Consider the following 26,167-nt stretch of genomic DNA (forward strand, 5'->3'; position numbering starts at 1 on the left):
TTTATCCTCAGTGTTTGCGATTATTTGCGAGTGCCACAAAGATGGTTTCTTCCAGGGTATTTTTTTCTCTTGTTTATCTCTCATAATTCTATGGCTAATTTCCTTTTCAAACATATAGTAGATCAAGAATGAAATATGTATGGAAATAGGTCCCACTGAATCACCTGTGTTTGACTCCAATAGTTTCCTCTTTCCCCACTGTACGAGTATAAGATGTCCGTCGCATTTGGTGATCTTGACTCAGACTTGTAGACATTCAGTGTGTTGATTGTGCTACCGTACATATGAGACCAAAATGTCAGGCACGAGTAGCCGTTTCCATTGTAGGCGGGGCTCCATAGGCGTGCAACATATCCGTTATAACCTGAAGAGGTCTCTATATACATATAATATCCATCTGCAATTAAATGTGTAAACAGGTCACATGCTGTAAATACATGTTAATGTTATAAAGGTTAAGAATGAAAGGCGCAGTAAATTTACAGCAATGCCCCCTATTCTAATCAGCATTTTCTTGTACATGATAAATTTTGTTTCATTGTTGTACATCAAACGCTACTTGCTACACATCTTCTCACCATCTTGGAGAGAACTTTTGTAGCAAGCATGGTTTGAAGTTGAAATTCTTCTCCTTTAGAGAATTATGTCACTACCTTTCTGTTTCACTCATGGTTCAATACTTTAAAACAATGAATAGAATTACTGACGAGATCATGAATGCTGGGAACGAAATGTTGTAAATATTTATTGATGTTGTGTAATATACAAAAGGTTACCCCAATTTGCAACGTTTTGTTGCCATGGTCAATAAGGAGTGATTTATCCTAGAGGTGTTTTCCATAATTTCAAGGGTAATTGTGATCGTGAAACAGGTACCATTCTTGATTCATTCATTTCATTTCATTTTAACAATTACATTGCATTTCCATCCTTGTCAGAGTATTTTAACCTTCGCAAAAATAAGGAAAATGATAAGTAACAGTGTTGTATTATTGGAAAGTCTGTTGTTGTTATTATTGTTGTTGTTTTGGGGGTCTTGAGTATGTACTCGAGGATAAAGAAAAATAAATTGAAAATGAAGCTTTACTACTAATGTAGTTTCGCGATCAAGCTCTTCAAATTTTACTATTCGTAAGATGATAATAACAAAAATGATAATAACACATTTGAATGGACATAGAGAAGTTCATCTACGGCAATGACAAATCTCATTTAAAGAAAAGGAAGCATCATCGAATTACGATGAAAATGTTAAAGGCATAATTTACCATTTGCAGATAAAACAAAAACCCAGCGTTAGTGCTTCAAAATAGTTCTTAAATTTGAGTTAGGGATAGAAACCTATGTAAAAATTCGAACCAGCATAAATTTACAAAATGTGAACAATATTTATAATTAAAAAACATCCATACTAAACCTCTTGCAGTTATGGTTTAATAAGAAAAATGGTGATATCTCCTTATGTTTTAGGCTTTATTGCAAAAGAAAATAAATATGTATATTATACCCACATATATATATTTAAATATATATATGTATATATAAAATACAGTATATGGTAGGGTGGTTTTTTTTTATACAATTGACGTAGAAGTATGCATCAGATGTGATACCTTAAACATTTTTAAAATCACTGCTCCCAAACGCAATCAGGACAGTTAAACCTACATAAAGGCAAGACCAAACTGCTTACAATAGGTTCCGCTGGTATGGTCCACTGACGGTCCAGTATTTGAAGACGGGGTACTTCCGCTGTTCCGAGTCCAGTCAAAACTGTCACCGTAATATGCCTGCTGCCATCCACAGAGACCGGATTCAAAGTCACAGTCAAATTCTCCGGGATCTGGTTCAGGATAATTATAATTAAAAAAACAAACAAGCTTGTATTAAAGATTTACATCTATATCAGCATATGCTCACAGTTTGCTTGCTTAACTTTGTGTCAACGTATTGCATGTGCGCATCATGTTGCATGTCACGTTGCGTATTAGCCACACACACGAGCTGCAGCGATAATTGATTTGGGGTCATCCTACGAGACCGACACTAACATGACTAAGGAGTCACACAACCCATGAATTCAACATTGAAAAAAAAAAAGCGTCTATGAGTCATACAGCCCACGAGTCATTCGGAAAATGAGTTCGACACTAATGAAACTAAGGCCCATGAGTTCGACATGAGGTAATTCGACATTACAACGTGTTGCTTAACTCGTAGCTTTGTTTATTTTAGAGTGGAACTCATGGGCTGTATGACGAGAGGGTTGTATGATTCGTGGGTATCTGTCTCATGATGTGCACCATTCGCGTTTATGCAATTACGAATTAAATCTCCTCTTCCGTCAGTGAAGCTCACAGGGTATGACGAAAAATTCATTCGTGTTCAAAATGCTTTTAAAAATACGACCTCAACCGGTTTCAAATTTGAATTACCATTCTAAATTAGATGAAAATTGTGGGGTGGAGGTGAGGCGATCTTTACCCTTATAAGGCTATAGCTAGCTTAATCGGTAAGTTACATTGTATTAGGTCCGTTTCTTACATTTTCTGTAGCATTAATCGGAGCTACACTAAAGTTATCCATGAAAACTTTAATTCAAGGACATGATAATTGTGCAAGTTTGCTACTGGGAAATGACAAACAGGTCTTATAATGGTCAAGTCTTTCACGCCGATTTCGAGGCAAAAACGTTTTTTATTTCAATGTGTGATACTTCCGGGTTGTAAGAGGTACATGTGATCTTTACAGAGAAAATTATTGAACATACTGATGCTGCCTGAAAGAAACTAGTATTGCATGAATAATCGCTCTTGAAAGTCAAAAGGTTATGAATTATACACTCTTGCTACACCGTAACTCTGTTATTGTCATCAACTCTCAAAACGTATTCGACCAGGATTGAACCGATTTAGTATTGATCATAAACCAAACCATAATAAAATGGATGGTGTTAAGTATCAATCATTGTCAAGAATTAGTTTTCATTTTACTTTGTAGAATTAAAATCAACGCTTAGGAAATCATAGGCACATTACTGTACGTTGTCGAATGTTGCTATTACGCGCTGACGGTTTTGAATCATCTTACCCTGTGTGGTCTGATACCAACTGCTCGTTGAATAATCTACGAAAAGAATAAGAAACCAGACAAATTGAACCTGAGACCCTCTCCATCACACAGTTCATAATAGGGCCATGAATTTATTAGCAATTAAGCACCCGATGTACGCGTTCCTTAGGTACTGTCTCTGAAACACTTATAATGGGACGCCCAAGTCAATTTTCTTGCCAATTACGAATAAGACATGATTAATGACTGCAAAAACTTCCGAATTAAACGACAGCAAGACAAAAAAAGAAAGCAATAGAAAAAAAAAATATTGTAAAATGTAATGAGTAGGCCAATGTCATATGTTTTATGAATTTTATATGCGATTATATATACATGATTATAAATATCAAATGTTTTTAAAAGTTTGAATAAACCCAGAATGGGACGGAAAGGAAAACAGTTTATTGAGTTGATATCTAATGGTATAAGGAAATTAACACCTACCGCAGTTATATTCATCACTGCCATCTCCGCAGTTGGAGTATCCATTGCATCGATAATAGTCTGATATACATGTCCCATCGTAACATTGGAATTGCCAACTATAACAGGACTGATAACCTAAGAAAAGAAACACCATAAAAACTTTCAAAACTGAATTTCCTTATTATTAATATAAAAATCAAAGGAGAACTGTATCTTATGTAATTGTAGCATACATCAGTTGAAATGCAACATTTGATACACAGACAAAAAAAAAAGCAATGAACGCGTTGCTTGCTTCACGTTATTTATCCAAAAAGATTTTAATTCGCTTAAATAAGTATGTGATTGAATATACAGCAGGTCAAAAAATACCTTAGTTTAACATTTATTTTTCCTCTCGCTGTGGTATCAATGCAAGATGTAAAAATTATCAAAAATTTGTTTGACTCTACAGAATGTTGATTGAAATGAATCACAACAGATTGAAACTTAACACAATGTGATGTAATATTTCATTGTTAAGTTTCAAAATAAAAATAAAAACAGACACAACAAGAGAAAGACTCTAATTGTAGGTGAGGTCTCCAATCACCATACATGCATGTCCAAGAAGCCAATTAATCATTTATACCTTGTGTGGTGTAGTCGGGATAATCAGTTGTGTACGCTGTGAAAGAGATGAATGAAAACATTCCAAATGCACGTAAGTATTGCTTCGGGCGAAGATGGAAATGAACAAAGGTCAGTCCATCTATACAAATGAATCAACAAGTGTATGATGATTATTTATAATCATCAGATTGTCTACAAACATTCAAGCACATGATATTTGACGGATGGATATCGTGAATACAAGGACTACATCTTCTGCCTGAAGAAGTAAGATATTTTGTATAGGCTTTGTGTATGTGTGTGTGTCAAATCCAAATACGTATACAATATTTGACACTGCGTTTTGCTCGATTTAAAATACCCATTGACTAAGCAGAATACATGAAGAAGTGTGGATAACGCACTAAGTTCCTTAAACCTTGCTCCCCTTGTTCAAGTTCCTTCGTACTATTAACTTTCGCAGAACTTTGCATCGTGTAAGATATCAGAACTCATTTGAAGATGTTCGAATTTCAAGGAGGTGAAATCTAACAAACATTCTTTGACTTAACCTTCCTACGCTGTAACGTAAAAACTTTCCTTTCCTTTCCGATTGACACACAATTAACAATGATGATGATAATAATAACAATGATAATAATAACCATAATAACAATAACAATAATTACTATAATGAGCATTAAAAAAATAATAATAGCGATAAGAGCGATGCCTTCTTTCGCCAGGGAATAGCTTCTTCAATGTTGCCACTGGTCCACCAGAGGGCCCTGCCATTATCTACCCTAGAGTTGTCATGTACCCATTAATACACCTGGGGGTGTTTCATAAAGCTATTTTTAAAGTTACAAACAACTTACGAGCGACTGGTGATTAGTTGTGATGTGCTATACTTATCAGAATTTCAATAATTTCAGCTGATCACTAGTAGCTCGTAAGTACTTCGTAACTTTGAAAACAGCTCTATGAAACATCCCCCCCCCCCCCCTCTTGGTCAAGAGGGACGTGGTGGGTAAAACATCTTGTCAAAGTACGTAACCACTGGGTAGGAATCGATCTCAGGTCCTTCGATGGGGAGTCGGGAGTCTTATCCACTATACCACTGCGCCCAATTCTTTTCCAGAACAATTTAAGCAAACTGGCATTGTCTTTTTTCTCAGTCTCGTTTATCTTCATTCTTGGTTTTCATGAGTGTAATTTCAGTTGTCCTTTACGATTGAGGGTCATACATATTGCAACACCTGTCAAGTCAACAGTTGTGATGTTAGATTATTCGCGGAGTCATTCCAACCTCGACAACAGACACTGAAAATTTAAGATTTGTGCATTTACCTTGTTGGCAGTATCCATGTAACATCGAAATGTCATCTATGGCGATATCGCCAGTGAAGTCATTCCCACGTATGCCTTCCATGGTGATGTAAAATGGCCAGTCGTAGTAGTAACCACTGTTGTAGATACTGACCTGTAGAATAATTGCATGTATAATGATTACGTGTTTGAAGCTACTCGACACAGTAACTATAGTCAGGATTTCAAGGTCTAGGAACAAGGAGATGCAAGCTGTTTGCAACTCACAGTTGATCACAGCGAACTTCGACGTTTTTCCAAGCTTCAAATATGTGCAACAACTACTTTTTCTCATGAAAGCTGCTAAGATTTGTCCTTCTCACTTGTGTTCGGTTTCCATCTCTCTTGTGGGTTCACATAAAGAAACCGCTGTATTACATTTTCAAACGCGATATGAGAAGTGACTGTCCATAACAGCAGGATAACCCTGTCCACAATCATAGTAATTGATTACAAATCACATTTATCTTACATTTTATATTCTTGTTTGTACCAAAATTTGGGTGAATGCTGTTTTGACGGACAGGAGACATTTGCTGTTGAAAGACACCGCATATCATTCACTACTGATTTAGGAAAAAGATGATGACTAAACAAAGAACACCCCCTAATTAGAAAAACAAAAATAAGATAAAAGATCATCGCATAGATAAGACTTACTGAAAACTGCGGCATAATATTTCGTTTTGTCAAAACAAGTCATGTTTTTTTTTTTTTTTACGTCTGCAGTATTTCAACATTAGATACTAGAGTCTTTGTCGCTGGTTTCTCTGAATCAACAGTATATTGTGTACAGATCTAGAATATAATAAGAACAATATTCTTGAAAGACGAATAAAAACACATCAGCGCAATTTTAACGGGATGGTAAGGTTTCAGTTAAGATGGGGCGTCAGACTTACAACGTTTTAAGATGATTTTTTTTTTTTTTTTTTTTTGAGGGGGGAGGGGGGTGAGTAACCTCTTATGAAGGGTCTAGGGCAATTACCCCCTGGGCAATTACCCCGGACCCTAATCCTAACCCTAAACCAAACTCCTAACCCCAAACCTAACCCTAACCCTAATTTTAAGCCTGAAATACCCAAAACAAAGCGATCTCATTGTGAGACCGACCTTAAATTAAGATCAATCTGTTTTACTTTGTTTTTGTTTTGAATATCTCTGTCATTTCAAAACCGATTTTCATCAAATAAACTTGAAAACCTCTTCAAATTGAATGTTCTTTAACATTTTCTGAAATTGTTTTTAATCAAAGTGCTAAGTATCTCGCACAAAGTTAAAAGTTGAATCCTCACCTCAACCAATACTAGGCTATCATATATTTAGGATATTTATCTATGCCCTGAGATAATGGGTGACGGCCACATAAAAGATCTTTTGCTATCTTAGTTATTTGAAAACTCATTAATTCTTACAACATTTTTCTTTCTTTACAAATAAGGCCGATCGACAATAAAATGCGTAAAAAATACACTGAATTGCTCCGTATTGTCTCAAAACTGAATCGAATTACCTGTGCTTGACCCCAATAGCTTCCCTTTTGCCCACTAAGAGAGAATATACTGTCTGTAGAATTTGGGAATGTTGTTTCTGACTTGTAGACATTCAGTGAGTTGATAGCGTTGCCGTACATATGATACCAAAATGTCAGGCAATAGGACCCGTAACGATACTGGGCGGAGCTCCATAGCCGTGCGAAATCCCCATAGACACGTGGAGAGGATGTCTCTATGTACATGTAATATCCGTCTGCGTGGAGGAGAACCAAAAGTTGTCAAACGTATAATAACCGTTTATTAGGTCAAGAATTAAAAGCACCACGATGTCGGAGGGATACTTAAAGTAAAAATCACTGCCTTAAACAAAATAAATAATTGTTCTTTGTCAATTTGTATTCCATCTACCTTCTGCTTGTACATAACTTTTTCAAATTATTTCATCGCAATTGTTTAGTATTTTCTTGATTTTGGATTAATTGGTCTCAATTTCGTAATCTAAAGGAATTTGTAATTGCTTTGGATGGATCAAAAAAATGCTAGAGTTATAACATTTGATGCTCGTGTGTAGGTCAGTTCAATCACAAAAACATCCTACCATGTAAAAATGTAGCAATAAATCCTACGATATAAGGAGATATCACTATGTTCTTACTAGACCATAACTGTAGACGGCTTGGTCTAGAGACTGATTATATCATAACTGTTGTTCACATTTTGTAAATCTAAAATGCTTAACATTGATTATATTGATTAACTTTTTACACTGCTTGTTTCTATGCCTAACTTTTTTAGAACTATTTTGCACTAAAGCTGGGTTTTTGTTCTATCTGTAATTAGTAAATAATGTCTTTAAGATCATACATGACACAAAAGAACTCTGGACAATTACAAAGCGTATCCGAGAAAGAAATATAATCAAGAAGTATAGAGGTGTTAATCCTTAACCTACGAAAATGCGCAAACATTACTAACGATAAAAATCATCATAAACTGTTTGAAACATACAGGCAACAAAAACTGTCATAGGAGAGCTCAACAGCGGCATCTGCAAATCTCCTTCACAGAACAGAAAAACACTTGAAGGGATTATACTGCTTACAGCCGGTGGTATGGTCACCAGATGGTCCGGTGCCAGACGACCCAGTACTGCCACTTTTACGGGTCCAGTCAAAGTCATCGCCGTATGCCTGCTGCCATCCACAGAGACCGGATTCAAAGTTACAGTCAAAGTCGTCCGGAACTGCTCCTGGATAATAATGGTTTAAAAACAAAACAAAACAAAAAACTTGTGTTGAAGATACTATTTGCTTCTATCTCAACATTATGCTCAGAGTTTACTTCCTCAAATTTGAGTCGTAAATGAGCATGATGCTGCATGTCACGTCGAGAGTTGGCAAGACTACCAAACACTTGCTGTAGCAATTGCTTTGGGGGTCATTTTACGAGTCCGACACCGAAGAATCACACAGACTACGAGTTCAACATCGAAAAAAAAAAGAAAAAAGTCAATGAGTCATACAGCCCACGAGTCGTCCAGTGCCCACGAGGCAAATGAGTTCGACACTTAACAAATAAGGCCCATGAGTTCAACACTGGACAAATAAGGCCCAAGAGTTCGGAACTACGTAATTCGACATTACAACACATTGCTTATCTTGTCGGTCTCGTGGGCCTTGTTTGCTTTAGTGTCGAACTCATGGGCTGCATGACTCGTGGGTTGTATGAATCGTGGGTGTCCGTCTCGTTACGTGCACCCTTCACGTTTATTCAATTACAGATTCCATCTCCTCTTCCGTCAGTAAAGCTCACAGGAAAATGACGAAAAATTCATTCGCGTTCAAAGTGCTTTGAAAGTGCGACCTCAATCGGTTTCAAATTTGAATTACATTTCTAAAGTAGGTGAATAAATTCAACCTTTTGGGGTGGAGGTGAAGCGATCTTGACCCTTATAAGGCTAGATTAATCGGTAAGTTACATTGTATTAGGTCCATTTCTTGCATTCGTTGTGGCATTAATCGCAGCTACACTAAAGTTATTCATGAAAACTTTAATTCAAGGACAAGATAATTGCGCAAGTTTGCTACTGGGAAATGACAAACAGGCCTTATAATGGTCAAGTCTTTCACGCCGATTTCGAGGCAAAAAAACGTTTTTGATTTCAATGTGTGATAATTCCAGGTTGTAAGAGGTACATACAATCTTTACGGAGAAAATCATTGAACATACGGATGCTGCCTGAAAGATACTAGTATTGCATGAATAATCGCTCTTGAAAGTCAAAAGGTTATGAATTATATACTCTTGCTACACCGTAACTCTTTATGATCATCAACTTTGAAAACGTACTCAACCCGGATTGAACCGATTTAATATTGATTATAAACCAACCCAAAATAATCTGCATGGTGTTAAGTATCAATCATTCTCAGGAATCTTTTTTTCATTTCACATTGTAGGATTAAGATCAATGCTTAAGAAATTTTAGGCACATTTGATGTTACAGTACGTTGTCGAATGTTGCTACTATACGCTGACGGTTTTGAATCATCTTACCCTGTGTGGTCTGATACCAGCTGCTCGTTGAATAATCTACGAAAAGAATAAGAAACCAGACAAATTGAATCGTGAGACCCTCTCCATCACACCGTTTATAATAGGGCAATGAATTTATTAGCAATTAATCACCCGATGTACGTTTTCCTGAAACACTAATAATGGGACGCCCAAGTCAATTTTTTAGCCAATTACGAATAAGACATAATTTAAAACTGCAAAAACCTCAAAATTAATCGACAGCCAAAAAAGAAAGAAAGCAAGAGACAAACAATTACTATAAAATGTATTTAGTAGGGCAATATGTATTATGAACTATATTTGCCTGTTTTTAAGTATGTACATTGATATCAAATGTTTTTCAAAGTCTAAATAAACCAGAATTGGACGGAAAATAACACAGTTTATTGAGTTGATAGCTAACCGTATATATGAAATTGATACCTACCGCAGTTGTATTCATCGCTGCCATCGTAGCAGTTGGAGTATCCATTGCATCGATAATAGTCTGATATACATGACCCATCGTTACATTGGAACTGCCAACTATAACAGGACTGATATCCTACGAAAAGAATCATCAGAAAAAGTTTCAAAATTGAATCTCTTATTGTTCATACGAAAAGGAGAGGAGATCTCTATTTTCTGTTATTGTAGCATACATCAGTCGAAATGCCAAATCTGATAGCCAGACAAGAAAAAAAAAAGGAATGGGCGCGTTTGAAATTCAAATTTTAAATTCAGTTTATAAATTATATACTTTTGCTCCATCGTAACCATTATGGTCATCAACTTTGAAAACGTATCCGTCCCGGTTTGAACCGAGTTAATATTGATTACAAACCAAACCAAGAGATTCTGTATGGTGTTAAGTATCAATCACTTTCAAGAATTTGTTTTCATTATATATTGTGGGATTAAAATCAATGCTTCGGACGGAAATCGTAGGCACATTAAGTATGTTACAGTACGTTGTCGAATGTTGCTATCATCACGGTTTTGAATCATCTTACCCTGTGTGGGCTGATACCAGCTGCTCGTTGAATAATCTACGAAAGTATAAGAAACCAGACAAGTTGAATTCTTAGACCCTCTCCATTCATAGTAGGGCAATGAAGATATTTACAATTCATCCCGCGATGTTGTGTCTCTAAACCACTAATAAGGGGACGCCCAAATCAATTTTCTAGCCAATTACGAAAAGACATGATTTATAGCTACAAAAACTTCCAAGTTAAACGACAGCAAGGACGAAGAAAGCAACAGAGGAAAATGTTATAACATGTACTAAGTACGTCTATGTATCTATCTTAATATAAACTATAGATATGTGCATAATAATAATGCATGCCATGAATATAGATATCAAATGTATTTCAATTTCAAAGTTTCAGTAGACCTAAATGTGACGGAAATGAGCACAGTTTATTGAGTTAATATTTTTCAGTATACATTAGGAAATTAACACCTACCGCAGTTGTATTCATCGCTGCCATCTCCGCAGTTGGAGTATCCATTGCATCGATAATAGTCTGATATACATGACCCATCGTTACATTGGAACTGCCAACTATAACAGGACTGATATCCTACGAAAAGAAACACCATAAAAACTTTGAAAATTGAATCTCCTTATAATTCTTATGAAAAGTAAAGGAGAACCGCATCTTATGTTATTGTAGCATACATCAGTCGAAATGCCACATCTGACAGACAAAGAAGGAATGGACGTGTTTCCTGCTTTAATCATTTAAAAAGACTTGAATACGCAAATAAATGTGATTGAATCTACAGCATTAGCCCCGCACTTCCAAAGGATGTAATTCTGCCAGTACTCAAAGATAATCCGCGTTTTCTTTCAGGAAACATCAACTTGACAGTGTATGTAGAGGGGGAAAAACATGTAAAGCATCATGATTCAAGTTGTTTCATCTGCGTATAAGTGGTCAATTCGATTTTTGTTATCTTCTATGTGATAAGAACACAGCTGGCATAGACAAAATTTTCACTGAGGTACTTCTTAACATTAAATATGATATTCTTACCAGGTGTAGACTGATACCACGAATTGGTTGAGAAATCTGTTAGGTGAAAAAAAAAAGAAGTAAAGCGGTTTTTTTTTTTTCATTTTTGTCCAAATAAGATGTTCAATGAAAACTAAATGGAATTCTGATAAATATATATATATATATATATATATATATATATATATTTATATATATATGTAACTGTAGAGTAAAGTGGTGAATTTACATATTTATATATGTAAATCCACCATTTGACTCTACAGTTACTTATTGGCCAAAACGTCATATGGGTAAATTCAAAATCATTATATAAGGCCTATAGAAGTTCGCTTAACGTCTGTTGCCATTTTACAAAATAAATCAAAATGCACACACATCACCTTTCAAAAACCTTTTTGATTATAATAGCACCGGACAAACTTGATAACTCTTTGATGTTCTCAAAACGAAAACACTGATGACAAAGAAGTTGGAGCTACGAGGGGTGAACTTACCACAATGGTCCTCATCACTGTTATCGGCACAGTCGACAATTCCATCACATTCCCAGCTGCCCGGGATGCAGGTACCGTTGTTACATTGAAATTGATTTGAGGCACATCCTAAACGCAACGAAATAATTCAAATGTAAGCGGTGCTTATTTTCATGTGCATTCCCAAGTTTAGTACAGAAAAAAAAACACATATATTTCTCATGAACACGTAGTTGCCGACTGCTTTTTTATGTATATTCTTTTAGCCAATTTTGTGCTGTTGGTTTTTTTTTTTTTCATTCTATATTCTTTTTTTCGGATTTCGCAAGCAAGAAACAAGGCTTTTCAATGAATCCTTCCTTTTTTATTTGTTTTATTTTGTTACATCCCAAAATTTCAAAATATAGCAATAGATAGCATTTCATTTCACTTTGATTTTTTTTTCTGTCTCGTATTATATAAGTGAGGTTTTGTTATGCTCTGTTAATTTCAATTTCGCATCAAATTGTACATGAAATGAAATATCTTGTAACTTTTTATTCTGATTGAATAAACAATGGAATATATGACCTTTAATATAAATCTGAATGAAAGAAATTGACTGTTTGTAGATAATGGCAAATCGACTTAGGACAGGCTGAATAGAGCGATGTATAACAAATTACACAAATAAATGTTACAGTGAAATAACAAAATTGTATTCATATATAAGATTTAAAAAATGAAATTTCGAACAGTTTGTATACATATGGCACTGTTAAATATGTTGTTCATGGTACCATCTAAAACACACACACACACACACGCACTCACACGTGGGTGATAATGCAAATGCAACTGACATTAAAACGGCAACATTTGATATGACGACTGCAGAGTACTTTAAGAGATAGGACGACTTTTCATTTTTATCAATAAAAGTGTTATTCATTATATATGTTTTGACTAAAAGATGACAATTTCCATATATTGCATGGGGGAGAAACAAACCAGTGAGGGAAAACGAAGTCTTGGTGCAAATCAAAAACAAATTACTCATCAGTTTACATTGTGTTTGATTCTTATGACGTCAGGCACGGTTTATACATCACCATGCACACCATAAAGGGGTTGTTCTCCCTGTTTTTTTTTAATCTCCCAGTATTACTTCTGAATAGGGATTGCATATATTCATAATTTTCTGCATCTCATATTATTATATCATTATAGCAGTCATTTCAACCTCGACGCCTGAAATGAGGTTTTTCTTACGTAAGTTCTCTTTGTTTTGCTTGTCGTGAGTACATGATAGGGCTATAATATCGTCACATACCTTGTTGGCAGGAGCCCTGGGAAAGCACAATGTCATCTATGGCGATATCACCTGTGAAGCTACTCCCACATACACCCTCAAAGGTAATGTAGAATGGCTGGGTGTTATTGTTCATGGTGACCTGTAATGATGATAAAGAATTAAACAAAATAGACGTGATGGTATATTTTTTTTATTCTTAATCGCCCTCTTTTAAGGGACTTTCCCGCTACAATATGTTTAAAACTTTAGTATGTTTTGTTTTATATGTTTATCCGGGACCCCTTTTTTACAAGCTCTGCTTCTTTTGGGGTCCCAAACCATTCATTATTCTTAATGCTGTATCCTTTTGTAAAAATAATGTCAAATGTTTAATGAATTGGTTAAATAAACTTGAACTTGAACTTGAACTTGGTAGGATGTTCTGTGATTGAACTGACCTACACATGAGCATCAATTGTTATAACTCGAACTTTTTTTTTAATCCATCCAAAACAATTACAAATTCCTTTAGATTACGAAATTGAGACCAATTAATCCAAAATCAAGAAAATACCAAACAATTGCGATGAAATAATTTGGAAAAGTTATGTACAAGCAGAAGGTAGATGCAATACAAACTGACAAAGAACAAATATTTATTTTGTTCAAGGCAGTAATTTGTACTCTAAGTATCCCTCCGACATGGTGTGAGTGAGCGAGTGTATGCGTGTGTTCATGCATGTGCGTGTGTGTGAGTGCGTGCTTGTGCATGTCCCGTGTACGTTCGTACGGGTGTTTGTGTATATGTATATCTACATAAATTCTTATTTATAGCATTCAAGACATCGTCCGTGCAATGCTTTTGTTTTCCTGTTTGTTACTATTATCATACATGTGTAATACATGTTGTTGTTTTTTCTTTTTTCTTGTCATGCCAGTGGAAGGCGAATTTCTTTATTTTTAACATACAATAGGGTTCATTGTATCATATTGTGGTATCCTTGTAACACACAGATAACCAAAGAAGAGATGAGCAAAGTCTACGTGAACCATGTTAACAGCGGTTTCAAGCAAAATCAATAATGATACCTGTTTTTTGTGAAATATTTACATGTCCACACTGTAAAAACATCGGTGTTATATTTTAACACCATGTGTGTTAAATCTAACACCGATCAAACTTCAATAGAGGACCACACCCACAGGTGTAGAAAATGCACTGTGATGGTGTTGAAAAGTGTTCCCCTGACACTTCGTGGTGTTAATTTGACACTGTACATGGTGTTATTTTAACACTGTACTGGTGTTAATTCAAAAATGACACCACATGGTGTTGATTTGATATTTGTTGGTGTTAATATCAATGGTTTAACACCCGTCCAGCTTCAATAAGAGACCACACCAGCTGGTGTTACTGTGGTGTAAATTTATTTTCACATTTTTTTCAAAAATCTAGTATTTTCATGTAAAATTCTTGATCGTCTTGTTTAAATTAAAAATCTGCAAGAAGTGCAGTTACTAAGAAACTCTTCAAAAAACAGTTTCAGTTTTGGAAATGACACCCGGAGGTGTTGATTTAACACCATAAATGAGCACTGAAAATTTAACACCACCTCGGTGTTCACTATTTAACACCGGACTTTTTTGCAGTGTAATTGTTCTCTTCTCTTTTTCTCTCTCTCTCTCTCTCTCTCTCTCTCACACACACACACACACCCTCACACTCTCTCACTTACAATCAGATAAGGGTTGCAATAGTGTTGACCAAAACTTGATACTGCATCTTCTTTCCTTTTTTTTTACATTCACTTATTAGCATAATTATGATTATAGTCTTGAGAAACATATTATGTCATATATTTTTACATTCACTCATTAGCATTATGATTATAGTCTTGAGAAACATGCTAAGTAAACGTATATGATATAACTTACCTGTGCTTCATTCCACACGTCGCCGACTTGTCCCGTACGTGAGAATAATACGTCGCCTCCACTCGCTGTACTTGATGCTGACTTGTAGACATTCAGTGAATTAATTGTGCCACCGTACATATGGTACCAAAATGTCAGACACTGGGGCCCGGAGCTATACTGGGCCGAGGGGCTCGTCAAGCGTGCGACTTGGCCGGAATAACGTGGCGAAGATGTCTCAATGTACATGTAATATCCGTCTAATATGAAACGTAAATGTAACAAAAAAGTAAATGCACAAACAAGGTACATAAGAACAGGATATTCGTTTACAGTCCGTCAGTCCGAAAGTTCGTCATTCGGAAGATTCGTTGATCCGATAATATATACGGTTCTTTATTCCGAAGGTTCTTTATTCTGAAGGTTCATTAATCTAGATTAAAGAAATGAGGTTCGTAAAATTCTGAAGTTTCGTCAGAACCTCACTTCGTTTTGGTTAACGAATCCTATTTCCACTTTCAGGCGAACGAACCTTTGGAATAATGAGCCTTAATATATAATTTTCGGTTGTTTGAGTCTGCTGAATAACGAACATCATGTCGTTTTCAAATTAAAGAACCACTGGAATAACGAACATCACCCAAGTATAAACATGAGATACACGTACACAGTGAAGGCAAACACAGACACACATACTCACATGTATCATAATAGAAAAAAAAAGAACGTAACTTGTACGTGCAAGTGAAGGAGACAGAAGAAATCTTGTATCCAAGACTTTCAGCCGCAGCTTTCTATTATTTCCACTGCTTTGAAACTCTGTCCTTCTACCAGTGAAAGGAACAGACAACATAACACAAAGTAAAGGAGACAGTACCGAGCGTTTTTCAGAGAGAGAGAGAGAGAGAGAAAGAAAGAGGGAAAAACAAGGGCACTTATACGGCATGATGTTGCGCAATGCAAATACTTAAACGGATGTCTGTTTGTTGTTGTGTTTGTTTCTTGTTGTTTTTTTTTTTTGGGGGGGGGGTCGAATAAAATGTGGGACCCACCTTTTATTAGGATCACTTCTTTTTGGAATATGCCAACCATTTCCCAACAAATATTCACCAAATCACTTATAAGATTATGAAAAATCATGTAGGTCTAAGACGAATTCAAAGTTGTTGTTGTTTTTTTTTTTAGATTCTGTATGAGTTTTCCATAAGACATAAAAAAAAACTATAAGGGAAAAAGAATTCAAAGTTCATTTGATGAATATTATATCTCTTGAAATAACAGAGATATCCGAAAACAAAGTGGTCCTAATAAAGGAGGGGACTAACCTCTTATTAGGATCACAACCAAAACTATACCATCCCTAAAGGCAATAAATAATGTGAGTGCTTACAGCCGGTTGTATGGTCCCCGCTTGGTCCGGTGCTTGACGATGAAGTACTACCACTATTACGGGTCCAGTCAAAGTCATCAAAATATGACTGCTGCCATCCACAGGTGCCGTATGCAAAGTCACAGTCAAAGTTGTTTGGTCCTGAGAGAATGATAACAGCGTATATAGTGCGATAATGGTTAAACATTTCATTCATCTCTTTTTTTTTTAGATATTTCATTCAAGGTTTAATGCATCGCACATTTTTTTCCCTTGGCAACCCGTATCATAGAATGATCTCATCATTCCTCATTTTATAAAAGCATTTCTGACATGCCATACAATGTATTTCTAGGAGTTCATACGTCTTTTTTTTCATAAAAGTTTCAACTGCCAAGATTTTGTTTGAAATAAATCTGTAGTATTCTCTAAACGTTCTGTGAAAGTAGATATGCATCAGGAAGGTGATTTACCTGAGGAAGTCATAAGCATGTCCATCCCAACAAATTTGCCAAGCGTAGACTACGCTCCAATTACAAAGAATAGAATCTATTTATTGGGAGCAATATAGAGCAAAGTGAATTGATACACTCTTGCATCTACTCAACAATTTTGTACGTTTTGTATTGAATTGTAAGTAAAGTGCTTCAAATGATCCGTGAGACAGGATAGAATCTACAAGATAGGAACATTGCTGGATGGGACAAATTTATTGCTTACCTTGTGTTGTATATGCAGGATAATATGCTGTATAACCCCCTGTAAAGAAAATGAAACAAAATTATGATGACAAAGATCAAAGCATGAGGAATATCAGGAGCGAGCTTTAGATCGGTGAAAATGCAACCTCTCGTGTCGGCTGTCTAGCGCATGTCCAGAACGCTTTCTTCTTCTTCTTCTTCTTCTTCTTCTTCTTCTTCTTCTTCTTTTGTTTGGCCTATAATTAGAGTCGTCTCAGCATTTTGAATTTGACTTAAATTAGCTAAAGTGATAAAACATGGCATGTTGTTGGGGATTTTTTTACGATAGAATGATATCGGAATTTAAATTAGATGTAGACGTGACGTCATTGCCAAGCGATTCTTCAATAACGGTGCGCACACAAATTAATTTCACGAATGAAAAGAACAAAATATCGAAGAAAATGCAACCCGATAATCGAACAATAACTATGATTAGTATACCAACAAAATACTCACACACACACACACACACATACGCATACATACAAACGAAAAACGTGACCAATTTATCAAACAAAAGTCACAGACAGCCTAGTACCTATTTTGTGATTCGAAAAATATTGTCTTTTTTTCTGTATTATTCGTTTGCCAAGTCATCATTTTAACAATGTTTCTTTATTTGTTCATATCTGCGTATTCAGCGTACCTGGACGTGCCGTAGAGCATTCGTGAAACTACATTTCGGAACGTTGCATCCACAACTCTTATGGTCAAAGAATGTATGACACAACTTCTGCCCTGACAAGATTCTGAGTTAACAATGTTACTTTTTTATATACGATACACATTATAGGATTATTCATAACATTGCTGCATTAAACACTGTAGTCAATCAGAACGCAGCTAAATTGTAACGCTTGTTGATGGTTATCAAGGCTTCAGTGTAATGGACAGAAAAAAAAGGTATTTTTTGTATACAGAAAGCATAATGATATCTTGAAAATGATCTTGAAAATCACAGCTTTATTTGAAAAATTGGAGAGTGCTGCAAAGTTTAGCTGCCCCATACAATTTCTCTTTTATTTTTGTTCCTTAAAGGGACTGTACAGTACTGGTTGAGGTGGGGATTCATGTTTTGAACATTCCTAAATGAGATAATGAGAAACCTCTAATGAAATATGAAAGAAGGATTCAACTTTTATTTGATGAAAATTGGTTTTCAAATGGCTGAAAAAGGCCAAAAAAAGTGATAATAATAAAAGGCGACATGCCGCTCCTTTTATTAGGATTTCTTTGTTTCACCAGTTCTGGATAGGCTATTTGAAAATCGATTTTCATCAAATATACTTTTGATACCCTTACAATTGCATGCTCTTTGACATCTCATAGAGTGGTTTCTGAATATCTCTCAAAACGTTAAAAGCTAAAACCCTCACCTCAACCAGAAATGTACAGTCCCTTTAATGTTTCACGAGGAACATTGAAAGCAACTGTTACACTGCGACAGGTTTAACTTACACCTGATTTCGTATAGAAAGCAAATTTCATAAGAATTCGAGCAAACACTTTGCGACATGAAGCACTTTCCAAAATGTATGAACACACGGCTCAGAAATTTCTGTTTTCTCTCTCTCTCTCTCTCAAAAAAAAAAATACACCGTTTAATTATTTGACCTACACTCCACCTTAAGAAAAATATGTTCAACTTTTTACCTTTATGGAGGACACAATGGGAGCACCTTTACGGGTGCAATTTGCACCTTTCCGGCCAGAAAGGCTCAAAGTTCGACCTTAAAAGGTGCTTCTGGCTTGAAAGGTTCAACGTTGTACCCGTAATGTCCGTATTGTTGCTACAATTGTGTCACTCCTAAAAATATACAAAGTTGGACCTATTTTTCTTTAGAGTTTGTGAAGAACTTGTGACGTTAACAGAATGAGGTGTACTTACAGCACTGGGCGACTGTCATGAGGAGCACTAGTGCAGGCAAGGTCGAAGCCATGGCGCCGATTCTGCCTAGTCGTACTTGGCAAATCCAGTTGACGAAGTCTCCACTGTAGGAAACTCAGTTGGAATAGCAGGGCAAAACCGTCGACATTTATAGACCTTCGGATCGTCATAATCAATACGTTTGTCGTCAGCTCTTTTAGGCCATGAGACTACTTTTCTAAGTCAAAGCAATTGATTTATCAAAATTTGCTTTTACAAGTGTCTACAAAATAAGTCAATCCGGTGAAACCTGTTTTTCTGAATTTATGTAGGAGGTATATAATTATCAAAGAACTTCAGAAGACAAACATGAATGTCGAGCAGATGCTGTGTAGTTTATCTTTTACAATAAGATTAACTTCGTCTCGTTCAACTATAATTTTGTTATAGGAACAGTATGATAAGATTTCGATCGATGAAAACTCGATCCACTTGTTCTCCGACAAATATCAGTGTTCTATTTCACGGCACCTTCAAACACAATCAATAAACTGGTACAATTTCTTTTGTTTATTCTACAAGCCAACGTTTCTTGTTATAGTAAAACCTTTTTAATAATTTCCTAAAATATATTGATCAGTACACTAATATCAGGACGAATATCGATACGAATCAATTAATACAAGCGCAAACCGAGCCTTCTGGAATCAATACTTTTGCATGATTTACACTTAATAATCTGCATGCTTTGTAATCATGCGGCTCTGATTGTAAACACAGCTGTGAACGTCCAAAAATTAATACACATAGTTTGCCTTTAAAGGAAACCCAAACCCCCAAAATATGAATTTAGATAGAGTGAAAGTAGCAATATTAGTAGATCATTATTAGCTGAAATTTGAAGAATATCGGACGGTCAATTCAAAAGTTATGATTTTTTTTAAATACACTAATTGCTACAGAAGGATCAGACTTGTAGAGTTCATGAAGTCATTTTTTTACAGCGATATAAAGAAAATATATGGAGAATTCCACAAAATTTAATATTTCACGGAAAGTACACATTCCATCGACAAGCTAACATAATTATGCGAAGGGCAATATTATTCCCTCGGCTCGTTGCTGAAAGAGGTAAGCCAAGTGCTGTTTCATAACAAGAAGTGAAAAAAAAAATGTTGAATTTTCTTTATGTTTTTCTATATATTTTTGTCAATAATGATGGTCATGAATCGTAGCATCCCTGTCCAGCAATGACTGCACTGAAACTTTACAAATTCATAACTATTGATTGGAATGTCCAATTTTCCTAAAACTTTCACTGATGAGATCAACTAATAATGCTGCTTTTACTCAATCCACATTTATATTTGAGTTTTGGTTTCCTTTAATGTGGAGATTTGTTACAATAACTCAGCAAGTCGCATTTTTAGTTCACCTCAAACAGTGACTGAGCCAAAGGCTCAAGGCTTTAATGAGCCGATGCGATTATTTTGATTTCATTGTTCGTTCGTCCGTCCGTCCGTCCGTCCGTCCGTGCGTCATCCGTTTCCATTAAATATGCACTTCACCTTCGTCAAACTTCTCCTTGGGAACCAGATGATGGAATTTTACCAAACTTAACAAGTAGAATCCACAGGGTAGAAGGATCTATAAATGTTTAAAAAAAAAACCTGGGTGGCAAATTCTCGAAATTAAGTCATCTTCAACAGTTTTCTTCTATTAGGACCAGAAGTGATAGAGCATTCCAAGTCAATAGTGCTTGAAGTATCAAAGTAGGCCTACATTGATGACTATATAGTTTCAAGTTTGCTCATGGCGCCAAGTGGGGTTACTCATGGCGGGGGTTGGAAGGAGGGGGAGGGAGCAAGTTTAAGATCATTTTTTATACATCTTCATCTCTTACTTGAAAACTTGGGAGCCATAGGTCAAATTTTCAACAAACTTGTCAGGTATTACGGCTGGGGTGATGAAAGTCGGCCACCTTGCCCCGCCTGGGGCACCCAGAGGGCAAATCCCTAAAAATTAGGGAATTTTTCAAAAAGAAATCTTCTTCTATAAGACTATAAACGATAGAGCTAAAATGTTGCAATTAAGAATGTTTGTGATCGCAATTTGAAGCTTGTTCCTGCCAGATCCATGGGGTAGGCCGACCCCCGTTAAGGTCCAGTGGTCTGTTTTCCTCTTCTCCTAGAAAATTATGCATGTTAGATTTGGGCACCAAACCTGATGTCATCACTGATAATGAAAATATGATATACATTTTCTACAAAATAATTAGCACCATGCCCACACACTCCCACTCCTTGAAGATGTTCTAAATTATACATCTTTAAAAAAGATTTAAAAATAAACACTTCTATAAAACCACTGTAACCAGAGTGTTTACTTTTAATTTTGTTTATGGCAGACCGATGGGTGGCTCCTTTGGAGCCGGGAGCAAATTAGAAGCCATTACTGTTTTTGTTTTTTGTTGATATTCTATTTGAAAAAGTGGTCAAATATTTACCTCAAGCTTGGCAGGTATTATCGAAAACATAAAGAATAATCAAATGGACTCCATGCCCCCCCCCCCCCCCCCCCAGTAGGCCGAAATATCTTTGTAACGTTCTTTGTGTGTCAGGCACTCAGCCTTGCTTGCCAAGTTTTTTTTTTTTTCCATCAGCATTCAGTCATCTAATCAAACTTGACCGGTGATAAAGATAGTGATCCGTACAACAGGAAGCCCATGGTGGAACAATAGGGTTTCTATAGGGAGACTAGGTAATCGGGTGCTGTTCGTTATTCCGAAGGTTCGCTATTCCGAAGGTTCATTATTCCAAAGGTTCGTTAATCCGAGAATGAAAAAGGGTTCGTTTATCCGAACATTGTGGCGTTATTCCGAAGGTTTGTTATTTCGAAGATTTGTTAATCCGAAAATGAAATTTGGAATAACGAACCTTCGGAATAACGAGCTGTAACCAGGTATTCTCTATCCACTGACGATGAGTTTCCAGATAATTTCTATACCATAATCAGTTAAGAAATGACTCCACCGTTCGTGCGAAAATCGGTGAACAAAGCACAGTTGAATTCATTTCTCAGAGTCTTTATCTTTTGATAACAACAGAATGACGTGGCTCTAGTTTTCTTTTCTTTTTTCACATGTTTCATAGCAAACACCCATTCCAACTTAACAGATAATGATCTCAACTAAAGTGGAGGGAAACTTCGCATTATCTGTTTATTACTAATTTAATATGTTCAATCATATCAGAGCCTTCCGATGCTCATGACATTCTACATTCTGCATGCTGAAGGAGTTTAACAAAATTACCTAAATGCAAATGACCGCAAAAGTCTGTCCGCCATTCAATACGGATATACTTTACGTTATCTTGTTGCTGTCTCTAGGTCTGGTAGAAATTATCATTCTTCTTGAAACATCTTAGTTGACATGTTTGAGGGAAAAACGAGTAAAATAAAATAAATGAAATACATTATCACATTATATATACAATGATTAGGTTGTGACTTAAACTGACATTATAAACATTGCGAAATATTGACGGAACAATATTTGACGCCGTAACTCAAAGCGCCTCGATCCCAAATTTTCGTGAAACTCTGGTCTTTATCTCTTGTAATCTAAAAATAATTGCAGCTATAGTGTGCGTCACCCTTGTTTCTGATACATGTATATAGTATTTCACCCCATTGCCGGAAGCAATGGTATGGGCTTACTGCATGCTGCATAATCTTCTGAAGATGTGAGTACACCGGTATTCATACAAAACAACATAACCTCCTGATTTGACTATTCCCTTCAATTTTCAATAATCAGAAAGCTCTTTATGTCTAACAATTTCCCAGATCTGCATCTATTTTCTGCATCAATCTTATTATCCAAACGAGGGTTACAGCTGTGCAGTATTTTTGTTTTCATAGTGATTTTTAAAAGAGGTACATCGTATCAACGTTAGCTTGGAACCATTTTGCTTAATGTTGTGTGCATGTATAGTGTGTGTGTAAGCGTGTGTGTGTGTGTGCGTATGTTCGTGTTAGTGATTTTTATGTGGAAATGTGCATGTGTATTTGTCATCACCTCTATTTGTCGTTCCCGTCCAAAGGATTGCATTCTTTTTTTTCTTTTCTTTTTTCATGTTAGTTAAATTCTAATCCTACATCGTTACTATGATGGCCTGAGGCAAGCAAAATAAACATGTAAGAGAGACGGGGGAGCACGAAAATTGTACGGGCATTTATATGATGTCAAGCATATCAATATCAAATTTACTTAAAGCTCCATAACTCATAGATTGTATATTAATACTTTGGAGTAACAGGTGTAACGACAAATAGAGGTCGCAGAGAGGGAGAGAGAGAGAGAGAAAGAAAGAAAGAAGGTAGGGAGAGTGCTGAGGAAGAGAGAGTAATGAGAAAATCACGTTTCCCCTTCGTAAACGTTAAATCATTAACCTTTTCACATTTTTAATAATCTATTACGCATTACTAGTCCTATACTCATGGAGGAAGGGCCTATTATTTGCTCTTATACAGTCGAGTGACGCAAGGCCGGAATTATGTGACTTAGAACAAATTATTCTAAAGACGTGTGAAAGTGATGTACCAGTAAATCTAATATCTGCCGAAAGACTAAGGCAAGCCTCGTAGGGTAAAAAAACAAAAACAAAAAACACGTTGTTGACACATTATGCAATACGCAGGCCCATAGAATTATGAAATGTATAATACACCTGTAGGTTCTACTCGACTAAGTACTAGTAATATAAAATAATACACTTGTACGTTATGAGTATCATAGTCGATTACATAATAGGCGTCTTTCTACTACAGTGTTACTTATGCCTAATCATCATTCATTTTTGCTCTCATCATCTTCGTTTACATAACAATAGGCCTACCGGTGCGTAATACTAGTATTGGAATACCGTAGGCTAACTTCATAGGACCTATCCCTTACCACCTATTAACTTCGAATTTATTCTCTCGTCGCTTTTTAATAGGCAGATATTACAGGGATGGTCTGGAAGCGAAACTATAAACTACATGTACTAGTACTAGTAGTACGTACTGTAACGTACAGCTCTGTGGTACAAGTGCACACCTGACAGGGACAACGTGAAATGTTCTCTTTTTTATTTTACAACAAGACCGTATGAACATAGAGATACTTTTGTGGAAGTGGACATGACGTAGGTAAGCGTTGTGATAATGTTTTTGTCTTATGTAATGCTCAGAAGTGTTTATTGAAGCGGAATGAATCATACTACAACGGATAAATGTAGTTCGCCACTTTATGCTCATTAATTAGTCCCGCCTGTACCTATCTGTGTTAGTTCTCATCTTCTGAACGTACAACTTGTGTAGGCCTACAGTGTACGCCATGCCACGGCTACGAATACGATGTGTACAGTATACACAGCGCAGTCGCTGCTTCGCACAGCGTCTGGTCGATGGTCGGGCTATGGTGTACAGTAGCAATGTCAAGAAAGACCTCTAATTAAAGACCACCAAGACAGTGCTTCTCAACCAGTGGAGCTCTCTGGGGCGCGATGTCTTCCCAAAATGAAAATAAAACCGATTTCCATTTGATCCTAGAACCGGGTAAATTTAATGTAATGTAATTTAATTTAATTTAATGTTTCATTGATCGTACTACTACTAGAGTGAACGTTTATCAACATATTAAATTAATTTGATGACTGTTTCTGTGCCCCGTTTTATCAAAAGATAAAATCGATTTTAATTTTCCTTACCACAAAGGCTGCCACAGACTAATACAGTTGAAATCAACTATCCTCTATATCATCAATTTTAACTCCTCATAAAACAAGGCCTCAGACAAAAGAAAAACAAAATGTAAATTAGGAGCCAAACAAAGTGGGCAGGGGGTTGAAAAGAGCAGCTCTAGAAATCTAGTGGTAGAAGTTGTACCAACCAACGGTAAATAGAACCTTCTGTACATTGAGGAGAAGGATATTCCGAGTGCTGTTTTTCTTTCTTTATGTCTTTGAATATCACTTACGGTACCCTCATCATTACCATTATTATCAGAACTGTGTTCAAGTGGAAGCTAACATAATGAATGACTGCATGAACAAGGTCAAGAAGGTCGGTCATACTCATAGATAGACGATAGTTTGTTGATAGCTATGATAAGCAAAATTGTGTATGCAGTAGGTCTATTACACGCGATTCTAGGAAGACAAGCATGCATGGAATCTATATGCAGTTGTGATGTGAGAGAGATGCACGCTAACTATCATCTATAGGTATATGTGTTGTCTAGATGTCCATCTAAATTATTTGATTATCTTAGCTCTTTACGTACCAGAATCAGAGATGCCAAGTTTTAAAAACTTTTATGAGTGAGATTTTATAACTCGGCGTCTCGGCGCTCGCGCGCATGCGCACGCGAACAAGGGTTGGCCCCTCCCATGGTAGGGAGTTTTTTTTAATTGTAAGCTCTTAATGATGCGATCTGGTGCGTACTTAAGTGACTATTTTTTACTAATTTTGAAAGGCAAAATGGAAATATACCTTCAATTGCAACTATCACTTTAATCCTTTGAGCTATGCTCCTTATATTTGGCCCAAATTGCAGAATTCACCAGATGCGTGAGAAAAATGGGTGCCATGCGTGAGATCGTGAGACAGACCCTAAATGCTTGAGTCTCGCGCAGAATTCGTGAGACTTGGTAGCTCTGCAGAATGCATGCTCCACAATCATTGATACTGCCCATTTAGTGCATTACTGTGATAATGTGTCATCTAGATGGAGATTTTGTTTGTTTAATATCTTCTCTTATTTATTATCTCTTTTTTCATACTTTATCCTCTTCTTTTCTCCTTTTTGTTGTTCTTTTGTTGTTTGACTTATGGTTATTGTCCCACTTCCAATTATAGTCAGTACAAGCATTTACAAAGTCTTAAATAACGTTCTCTCTGTA

At 36.1% G+C, this 26,167-nt stretch overlaps 1 protein-coding gene across 11 annotated transcripts in view; it reads right to left on the minus strand.

The window, feature by feature from the left end:
* The window catches only part of LOC139725492 (MAM and LDL-receptor class A domain-containing protein 2-like), a 197,655-nt gene extending 178,312 nt beyond the window's left edge, over nt 1-19,343 (minus strand). For 6 of the 11 annotated variants that reach the window (XM_071636574.1, XM_071636569.1, XM_071636573.1 and 3 more), the window contains exons 1-15: nt 19,239-19,343; nt 17,328-17,366; nt 16,629-16,769; nt 15,260-15,498; nt 13,364-13,484; nt 12,073-12,180; nt 11,597-11,632; nt 11,024-11,140; nt 10,565-10,600; nt 10,000-10,116; nt 9,552-9,587; nt 8,098-8,244; nt 7,013-7,248; nt 5,482-5,614; nt 4,172-4,207 (exon numbers count right to left, since the gene is read on the minus strand). In XM_071636574.1, coding sequence (XP_071492675.1) covers nt 4,172-4,207; nt 5,482-5,614; nt 7,013-7,248; nt 8,098-8,244; nt 9,552-9,587; nt 10,000-10,116; nt 10,565-10,600; nt 11,024-11,140; nt 11,597-11,632; nt 12,073-12,180; nt 13,364-13,484; nt 15,260-15,498; nt 16,629-16,769; nt 17,328-17,366; nt 19,239-19,290 — 1,594 coding nt within the window. In that variant the 5' untranslated portion in view covers nt 19,291-19,343. Of the gene's footprint in view, nt 1-164; nt 398-1,693; nt 1,844-3,090; nt 3,127-3,558; nt 3,676-4,171; nt 4,208-5,481; nt 5,615-7,012; nt 7,249-8,097; nt 8,245-9,551; nt 9,588-9,999; nt 10,117-10,564; nt 10,601-11,023; nt 11,141-11,596; nt 11,633-12,072; nt 12,181-13,363; nt 13,485-15,259; nt 15,499-16,628; nt 16,770-17,327; nt 17,367-19,238 lie in introns of all 11 variants that reach the window. The other 5 variants (XM_071636571.1, XM_071636570.1, XM_071636567.1 and 2 more) reach the window with 4 other exon arrangements.
* Nucleotides 19,344-26,167: the final 6,824 nt, after the last annotated feature.

Source organism: Diadema antillarum, unplaced genomic scaffold (assembly GCF_040938485.1).
Source record: "Diadema antillarum isolate AM-2024a unplaced genomic scaffold, OU_Dant_1.0 seq00000047_RagTag, whole genome shotgun sequence".
Lineage (NCBI taxonomy): Eukaryota > Metazoa > Echinodermata > Echinoidea > Diadematoida > Diadematidae > Diadema > Diadema antillarum.